Source organism: Rattus rattus, chromosome 6, assembly GCF_011064425.1.
Source record: "Rattus rattus isolate New Zealand chromosome 6, Rrattus_CSIRO_v1, whole genome shotgun sequence".
NCBI lineage: Eukaryota > Metazoa > Chordata > Mammalia > Rodentia > Muridae > Rattus > Rattus rattus.
This window is the reverse complement of record NC_046159.1, coordinates 97,257,382-97,266,627: the sequence shown is the minus strand read 5'-3', so window position 1 is coordinate 97,266,627 and position 9,246 is coordinate 97,257,382. Positions and strand designations below refer to the sequence as shown.

Genomic DNA, 9,246 nt, shown 5'->3' with positions numbered 1-9,246 from the left:
TCTTATTCATCTCTTAAGTTTTTGCCATTCGATCTGTGATTATTTGCAATGCTGCCCACCCATGTAACGTAGTAAGTACTATGAATATGTTATCTTTTATTTAATTATATATTTCTGTACTTTAAATATTATTTCTTCCAGTTCTAAATGTTTGTGTTTAATTTCTTTCTGGGTGGCTTCTTTTCTTTTCTTTTTTGTGATTTGGTTGCTTTATTTTGCTGGCCTAAAGAGATCCCACCGGACTCTTCATAGTGCAATGGAGACCGTGATGTGGAGTAATGTAACTATGGAGGGAGGCGTAACTATATCGGAAGTCCTCACTCCAGGCCCTGATCTGCTCTGCCTCACTGCCTCTTCCCACGCTCTTCTTCTGAGCAGCAGGACAGCCGCAGCACACACAAGTCAGTTTCTCAACCCTCTGAGATCTTCGTCATATTTCATTATGTTCCTCTCAGGTGACCTGCAAAGTAGGAACAGCGGGAACAACAGGAAATGGCAGTCTCAGATACTGGCCAGGAAACTTCTGTCGCACCACCCGCACGTCAGAAGCTTAAGAAAAATGTCCTTTTCATGCTTCAGTTTGTTTTCCAGTCGAACATATACATTCCTTATGTTGTTAAATAAAAAAATACTTTGTGGATGAGTGTTTTTCCTGTATGTATGTCTATATACCATGTACATTAAGTATCTACAAGGGTCAGAAGAAGGCACTGGATCGCCTGCAATGGGAGTCACAGCTGGCTCTGAGCTGCCCTGTGGGTGTGGGAAACAAGCACATGTCCTCTGTGAACAGTGATTGTTCTTACTAATGAGCCACCTCTCCAGCCCCTGTTATTTATGTATTTTAATCAGATATTCAAACAGTCAATTTACAGAACCGAACTACATGATGCCTAAACCCACATGTATACATGTATAACTTTATAGAGATACCTAGAAACCATATTAATTGCAGTGCGTTGGACAACCCAGTGCATCGGCTATAAACTTTATAGGAAATATATACTACTGTAGTTTTCAAATATGAGTCTTTGCTCAAAGGCAAGGCTCCACAGACAACAGTTGGTAGCTTCCCCTCAGAGGTCCTCTTTCTTGAGCCAGCAGTTATCGGTCCTGAAGTACTATTTGTCTAGCTTCTTTAATTCACCAGTGAATGAAAAGAAAGAAAAGGAAAAGGAGACACGACTACTCCTAAAGGATGGAGAAAGCTTACTATAGACCTGTGAGAGCCTAAGAGGAAGAGGTATCTGGAAAAGTTCAGACTTGACCTTGCCAGCAGACCGAGTAGGTAGGCCATGTGAGGACGGGGGCAGGAGAGAGGGAAGAGGAAGAGAGGAGAATCAGGAGCAGAGCCAAGAGGGCAAGAAGCCCAACAGGCCAAAAAGGACTGGGGTAGGCAAAATGGTTTCATTATATAGGGGGAATAAGAGCAGCTGGGATATGGGCAAGCCCAGCCCAGTCCCTGGGCAGGAGAAGTTTAGGGTAGGGGCAGAATATGCCAGCTAGGAGGAGGCTGGTAGCAGGTAGGGAACTGAGAGATGCTGGTGGCCAGAGATTGCTTTGATATGTTAATAGACACTTCAGCCACTTGCCCCTGGTTTGAGACCAACAATCATGCTACAGGATTTTTCTGTTGTATGTTTGTTTGCTTGTTTTAAGCTTTATTTACCAATTTTCTGACACAAAAAGTGAAAAAAAAAAAACCAAACCAAATCAAATCAACAAACAAAAAACCTCCAACCTAGGAAAGAAGAAGTCAGAGCAGTTGTCTGTTCTTAGAGCATGCTGCTCTCACCCCATCCAAGAAGTCACTCTAAGAAACTGAGTAGGCATTCCACTTTTAAACTGATCCTAACTCATGTCTTAGTGGCTCCATTTCTGGCTGGCCCCGGCTGTTTCCAAGGGTGCAGAGTGAAGCACAGAAGACGGTTATCAATCATTCATCAGTTACAATTACCATTTGCATCCATTTATCTAATCATAGCCTGCAGAAACTACCACCAACTAACAGTTCAAAATCAGTTTCACACAGACGCATCAGGGTGATTGTGACACTCTAGCATTATCGAATGCGCATCGCTGCCCTGGTCATGTTTCATCTAAACGAACAATGCATGTGCTGTCTTGGCCACATCACGTACACTGGGGGAAAAGAGAGCAGAACATTCTACAGTAATGGTATTGTCTGGGTAATCACATGCTGCTCCTTCAAACCATCAAAGGCACAAATTCACTGAGCTTCTAATTGAGTTCTAATCCCAGAACTGTAGTTTATGGATATTCTCTCTTTCTCTCTTTCTTTCCTTCCTCTCTTCCTTCCCTCCTCCTTCCGTCTCTGTCTCTCCCTTTCTTTTCTGTTAATCACAGAAACTGTATCCTTATGCAAAACTGTTAGCATGGTTACTCCAGGTATATCTCCCCAGCTATGTTTTTACTTCTGTTGGTTGCTTTTCTTTCTTCACAGTTTCTACATCTGGTTCTTTTAATGTTTAGAAACAACTTTGACTGTTCTATATATTTTTAAATTTTATTAATTATTTAAGAATTTCATGCATTGCATTTTGACCATATTTATCTTCCTCCCTCATGTCCTTCCAGATCCACTCAATTTTGTGTCCTTATGCTGGATAATTTTATGTCAACTTGACGAAAGCTAAAATCATCTAAGAGGAGGAAACATCAACTAAGAAAATGCCTTCATAAGACTGGCTTGTGGGGAAGCCTGTAAGGCATTTTTCAATCAGTGACTGCTGGAGGAAGGCGGAGCCCACAGCGGCTGGTGGTTCCATGCCTGGGCTGGTAGTCCTGAGTTCTATAAGAAAGCAGGCTGAGCAAGCCGTTAGGAGCAAGTCAGTGAGCAGCACCCCTCCATTGCCTCTGCACCAGCTCCTCTCTCCAGGTTCTGGCCTTATTTGAGTTCTTGTCCTGATTTTCTTCAATAATCAGCTGCAACATGGAAGTATAAGCCAAAAAAACACAAAAAGCAAACAAACAAACAAACAAAAAAACCCTTTCCTTCCCAACTTGCTTTTTGGTCATGGTGTTTTATCACAGCAATAGAAGCTCTAACTCAGACAGTCCTCATATTTTCTTTTTTTTTTTTTTTTTTAATTTATTTTTTTATTAACTTGAATATTTTATATACATTTGAGTGTTATTCCTTTCCGGTTTCGGGCAAACATCCCTTCCTCCCCCCTTCCTTATGGGTGTTCCCTCCCCACCCTCCCCCCATTGCTGCCCTCCCCGACAGTCTAGTTCACTGGGGTTCAGTCTTAGCAGGACCCAGGGCTTCCCCTTCCACTGGTGCTCTTACTAGGATATTCATTGCTACCTATGAGGTCTGAGTCCAGGGTCAGTCCATGTATAGTCTTTAGTTAGTGGCTTAGTCCCTGGAAGCTCTGGTTGCTTGGCATTGTTGTACATATGGGGTCTCGAGCCCCTTCAAGCTCTTCCAGTTCTTTCTCTGATTCCTTCAACGGGGGTCCTATTCTCAGTTCAGAGGTTTGCTGCTGGCATTCGCCTCTGTATTTGCTGTATTCTGGCTGTGTCTCTCAGGAGCGATCTACACTTCTGCACTTCTTTGCTTCATCCATCTTGTCTAATTGGGTGGCTGTATATATATGGGCCACATGTGGGGCAGGCTCTGAATGGATGTTCCTTCAGTCTCTGTTTTAATCTTTGCCTCTCTCTTCCCTGCCAAGGGTATTCTTGTTCCCTTTTTAAAGAAGGAGTGAAGCATTCACATTTTGATCATCCGTCTTGAGTTTCATTTGTTCTAGGCATCTAGGGTAATTCAGGCATTTGGGCTAATAGCCACTTATCAATGAGTGCATACCATGTATGTCTTTCTGTGATTGGGTTAGCTCACTCAGGATGATATTTTCCAGTTCCAACCATTTGCCTACAAATTTCATAAACTCGTTGTTTTTGATAGCTGAGTAATATTCCATTGTGTAGATATACCACATTTTCTGTATCCATTCCTCTGTTGAAGGGCATCTGGGTTCTTTCCAGCTTCTGGCTATTATAAATAAGGCTGCGATGAACATAGTGGAGCACGTGTCTTTTTTATATGTTGGGGCATCTTTTGGGTATATGCCCAAGAGAGGGATAGCTGGATCCTCAGGCAGTTTAATGTCCAATTTTCTGAGGAACCTCCAGACTGATTTCCCAGAATGGTTGTACCAGTCTGCAATCCCACCAACAATGGAGGAGTGTTCTCTTTCTCCACATCCTCGCCAGCATTTGCTGTCACCTGAGTTTTTGATCTTAGCCATTCTCACTGGTGTGAGGTGAAATCTCAGGGTTGTTTTGATTTGCATTTCCCTGATGACTAAAGATGTTGAACATTTCTTTAGGTGTTTCTCAGCCATTCGGCATTCCTCAGCTGTGAATTCTTTGTTTAGCTCTGAACCCCATTTTTTAATAGGGTTATTTGTCTCCCTGCGGTCTAACTTTTTGAGTTCTTTGTATATTTTGGATATAAGGCCTCTATCTGTTGTAGGATTGGTAAAGATCTTTTCCCAATCTGTTGGTTGCCGCTTTTGTCCTAACCACAGTGTCCTTTGCCTTACAGAAGCTTTTGCAGTTTTATGAGATCCCATTTGTCGATTCTTGATCTTAGAGCATAAGCCATTGGTGTTTTGTTCAGGAAATTTTTTCCAGTGCCCATGTGTTCCAGATGCTTCCCTAGTTTTTCTTCTATTAGTTTGAGTGTGTCTGGTTTGATGTGGAGGTCCTTGATCCACTTGGACTTAAGCTTTGTACAGGGTGATAAGCATGGATCGATCTGCATTCTTCTACATGTTGACCTCCAGTTGAACCAGCACCATTTGCTGAAAATGCTATCTTTTTTTCCATTGGATGGATTTGGCTCCTTTGTCAAAAAATCAAGTGACCATAAGTGTGTGGATTCATTTCTGGGTCTTCAATTCTGTTCCATTGGTCTATCTGTCTGTCTCTGTACCAATACCATGCAGTTTTTATCACTATTGCTCTGTAATACTGCTTGAGTTCAGGATAGCGATTCCCCTGAAGTCCTTTTTATTGTTGAGGATAGTTTTAGCTATCCTGGGTTTTTTGTTATTCCAGATGAATTTGCAAATTGTTCTGTCTAACTCTTTGAAGAATTGGATTGGTATTTTGATGGGGATTGCATTGAATCTGTAGATCGCTTTTTTGGTAAAATGGCCATTTTACTATATTAATCCTGCCAATCCATGAGCATGGGAGATCTTTCCACCTTCTGAGGTCTTCTTCAATTTCTTTCTTCAGTGTCTTGAAGTTCTTATTGTACAGATCTTTTACTTGCTTGGTTAAAGTCACACCGAGGTATTTTATATTATTTGGGTCTATTATGAAGGGTGTCGTTTTCCCTAATTTCTTTCTCGGCTTGTTTTCTTTGTGTAGAGGAAGGCTACTGATTTATTTGAGTTAATTTTATACCCAGCCACTTTGCTGAAGTTGTTTATCAGCTTTAGTAGTTCTCTGGTGGAACTTTTTGGCATCACTTAAATATACTATCATATCATCTGCAAATAGTTATATTTTGACTTCTTCTTTTCCGATCTGTATCCCCTTGATCTCCTTTTGTTGTCTGATTGCTCTGGCTAGAACTTCAAGAACTATATTGAATAAGTAGGGAGAGAGTGGGCAGCCTTGTCTAGTCCCTGATTTTAGTGGGATTGCTTCAAGTTTCTCTCCATTTAGTTTAATGTTAGCAACTGGTTTGCTGTATATGGCTTTTACTATGTTTAGGTATGGGCCTTGTATTCCTATTCTTTCCAGGACTTTTATCATGAAGGGGTGTTGAATTTTGTCAAATGCTTTCTCAGCATCTAATGAAATGATCATGTGGTTTTGTTCTTTCAGTTTGTTTATATAATGGATCACGTTGATGGTTTTCCGTATATTAAACCATCCCTGCATGCCTGGGATGAAGCCTACTTGATCATGGTGGATGATTGTTTTGATGTGCTCTTGGATTCGGTTTGCCAGAATTTTGTTGAGAATTTTTGCGTCAATGTTCATAAGGGAAATTGGTCTGAAGTTCTCTTTCTTTGTTGGGTCTTTGTGTGGTTTAGGTATAAGAGTAATTGTGGCTTCATAGAAGGAATTCGGTAGTGCTCCATTTGTTTCAATTTTGTGGAATAGTTTGCACAGTGTTGGTGTGAGGACTTCTATGAGGGTCTGATAGAATTCTCCACTGAACCCATCTAGACCTGGGCTTTTTTGGTTGGGAGACCTTTAATGACTGCTTCTATTTCCTTAGGAGTTATGGGGTTGTTTAACTGGTTTATCTGTTCTGATTTAACTTCGGTACCTGGTATCTGTCTAGGAAATTGTCCATTTCCCTGTAGATTTTCAAGTTTTGTTGAATATAGGCTTTTTATAGTAAGATCTGATGATTTTTGAATTTCCTCTGAATCTGTAGTTATGTCTCCCTTTTCATTTCTGATTTTGTTAATTTGGACACATTCTCTGTGTCCTCTCGTTAGTCTGGCTAAGGGTTTATCTATCTTGTTGATTTTCTCAAAGAACCAACTTTTTGTTCTGTTGATTCTTTCTATGGTCCTTTTTGTTTCTACTTGGTTGATTTCAGCTCTGAGTTTGATTATTTCCTGCCTTCTACTCCTCCTGGGTGTATTTGCTTCTTTTTGTTCTAGAGCTTTTAGGTGTGCTGTCAAGCTGCTGACATATGCTCTTTCCTGTTTCTTTCTGCAGGCACTCAGCGCTATGAGTTTTCCTCTTAGCACAGCTTTCATTGTGTCCCATAAGTTTGGGTATGTTTACCTTCATTTTCATTAAATTCTAAAAGTTTTTTAATTTCTTTCTTTATTTCTTCCTTGACCAGGTTATCATTGAGTAGAGCATTGTTCAGTTTCCATGTATATGTGGGCATTCTTCCTTATTGTTATTGAAGACCAGCTTTAGGGCCGTGGTGGTCCGATAGCACGATGGGATTATTTCTATCTTTCTGTATCTGTTGAGGCCTGTTTTTGACCAATTATATGGTCAATTTTGGAGAAAGTACCATGAGGAGCTGAGAAGAAGGTATATCCTTTTTGCTTTAGGGTAGAACGTTCTATAAATATCCGTTAAGTCCATTTGGCTCATGACTTCTCTTAGTCTGTCTACGCCTCTGTTTAATTTCTGTTTCCATGATCTGTCCATTGATGAGAGTGGGGTGTTGAAATCTCCTACTATTATTGTGTGAGGTGCAATGTGTTTTGAGCTTTAGTAAGGTTTCTTTTATTTATGTAGGTGCCCTTTGTATTTGGGGCATAGATATTTAGGATTGAGAGTTCATCTTAGTGGATTTTTCCTTTGATGAATATAAAGTGTCCTTCCTTATCTTTTTTGATGACTTTTAGTTGGAAATTGATTTTATTTGATATTAGAATGGCTACTCCAGCTTGCTTCTTCTGACCATTTGCTTGGAAAGTTGTTTCCCAGCCTTTCACTCTGAGGTAGTGTCTGTCTCTGTCTCTGAGGTGTGTTTCCTGTAGGCAGCAGAATGCAGGGTCCTCGTTGCGTATCCAGTTTGTTAATCTATGTCTTTTTATTGGGGAGTTGAGGCCATTGATGTTGAGAGATATTAAGGAATAGTGATTATTGCTTCCTGTTATATTCATATTTGGATGTGAGGTTGTGTTTGTGTGCTTTTCTTCTCTTTGTTTTGTTGCCAAGACGATTAGTTTCTTGCCTCTTCTTGGGTATAGCTTGCCTCCTTATGTTGGGCTTTACCATTTATTATCCTTTGTAGTGCTGGATTTGTAGAAAGATATTGTGTAAATTTGGTTTTGTCATGGAATATCTTGGTTTCTCCATCTATGTTAATTGAGAGTTTTGCAGGATACAGTAGCCTGGGCTGGCATTTGTGTTCTCTTAGGGTCTGTATGACATCAGTCCAGGATCTTCTGGCCTTCATAGTTTCTGGAAGTAGAAGTCTGGTGTGATTCTGATAGGTCTGCCTTTTTATATGTTACTTGACCTTTTTCCTTACTGCTTTTAATATTCTTTTTCTTTATTTTGTGCGTTTGGTGTTTTGACTATTATGTGACGGAGGTGTTTCTTTTCTGGTCCAATCTATTTGGAGTTCTGTAGGCTTTTTGTATGCCTATGGGTATCTTTTTTTAGGTTGGGAAGTTTTCTTCTCTGATTTTGTTGAAGATATTTACTGGTCCTTTGAGCTGGGAGTCTTCACTCTCTTCTATACCTATTATCCTTAGGTTTGATCTTTCTCATTGAGTCCTGATTTCCTGTATGTTTTGGACCAGTAGCTTTTTTCTTGCTTTACATTATCTTTGACAGTTGAGTCAATGATTTCTATGGAATCTTCTGCTCCTGAGATTCTCTCTTCCATCTCTTTGTATTCTGTTGGTGAAGCTTGTATCTACAGCTCCTTGTCTCTTCTTTTGGTTTTCTATATCCAGGGTTATTTCCATGTGTTCTTTCTTGATTGCTTCTATTTCCATTTTTAATTCCTTCAACTGTTTGATTGTGTTTTCCTGGAATTCTTTCAGGGATTTTTGCGATTCCTCTCTGTAGGCTTCTACTTGTTTATTAATGTTTTCCTGTGTTTCTCTAAGGGAGTTCTTCACGTCTTTCTTGAAGTCCTCCAGCATCATGATCAAATATGATTTTGAAACTAGATCTTGCTTTTCTGGTGTGTTTGGATATTCCATGTTTGTTTTGGTGGGAGAATTGGGTCCGATGATCATGTAGTCTTGGTTTCTGTTGCTTGGGTTCCCTGCGCTTGCCTCTCGCCATCAGATTATCTCTAGTGTTACTTTGTTCTGCTATTTCTGACAGTGGCTAGACTGTCCTATAAGCCTGTGTGTCAGGAGTGCTGTAGACCTGTTTTACTGTTTTCTTTCTGCCAGTATTGGGGACAGAGTGTTCTGCTTTAGATGCGTGTAGTTTTTCCCTCTACAGGTCTTCAGCTGTTCCTGTGGGCCTGTGTCTTGAGTTCACTCAGGCAGGTCACTTGCAGCAGAAAAGTTGGTCTTACCTGTGGTCCCGAGGCTCAAGTTCTCTGGGTGCTGCCCACGGGCTCTCCGAGGTGGGCACCCAGGAAGATCTCGCCGCCCCTTCCGGGGGAGCCTCCGTGCACCAGGGTTCCAGATGGCCTCGGTGTTTTCCTCTTTGGTCCCTGAGGCTCAAGTTTGCTCTGGGTTCTGCCCACGGGCTCTCCACGGTGGCAGCGACCAGGTAGATCTGCGCCGCCTCTTCCGTTTGTTTTCG

General features: G+C 41.0%; 1 protein-coding gene across 2 annotated transcripts in view; it reads right to left on the bottom strand.

The window, feature by feature from the left end:
- Positions 1–375: 375 nt before the first annotated feature.
- The window catches only part of Tpk1 (thiamin pyrophosphokinase 1), a 297,093-nt gene continuing 288,222 nt past the window's right edge, over positions 376–9,246 (bottom strand). For both annotated transcript variants that reach the window (XM_032906648.1, XM_032906647.1), the window contains one exon: positions 376–460. In XM_032906648.1, the coding sequence (XP_032762539.1) occupies positions 441–460 (20 nt within the window). In that variant the 3' untranslated portion in view covers positions 376–440. The remainder of the gene's footprint in view (positions 461–9,246) is intronic.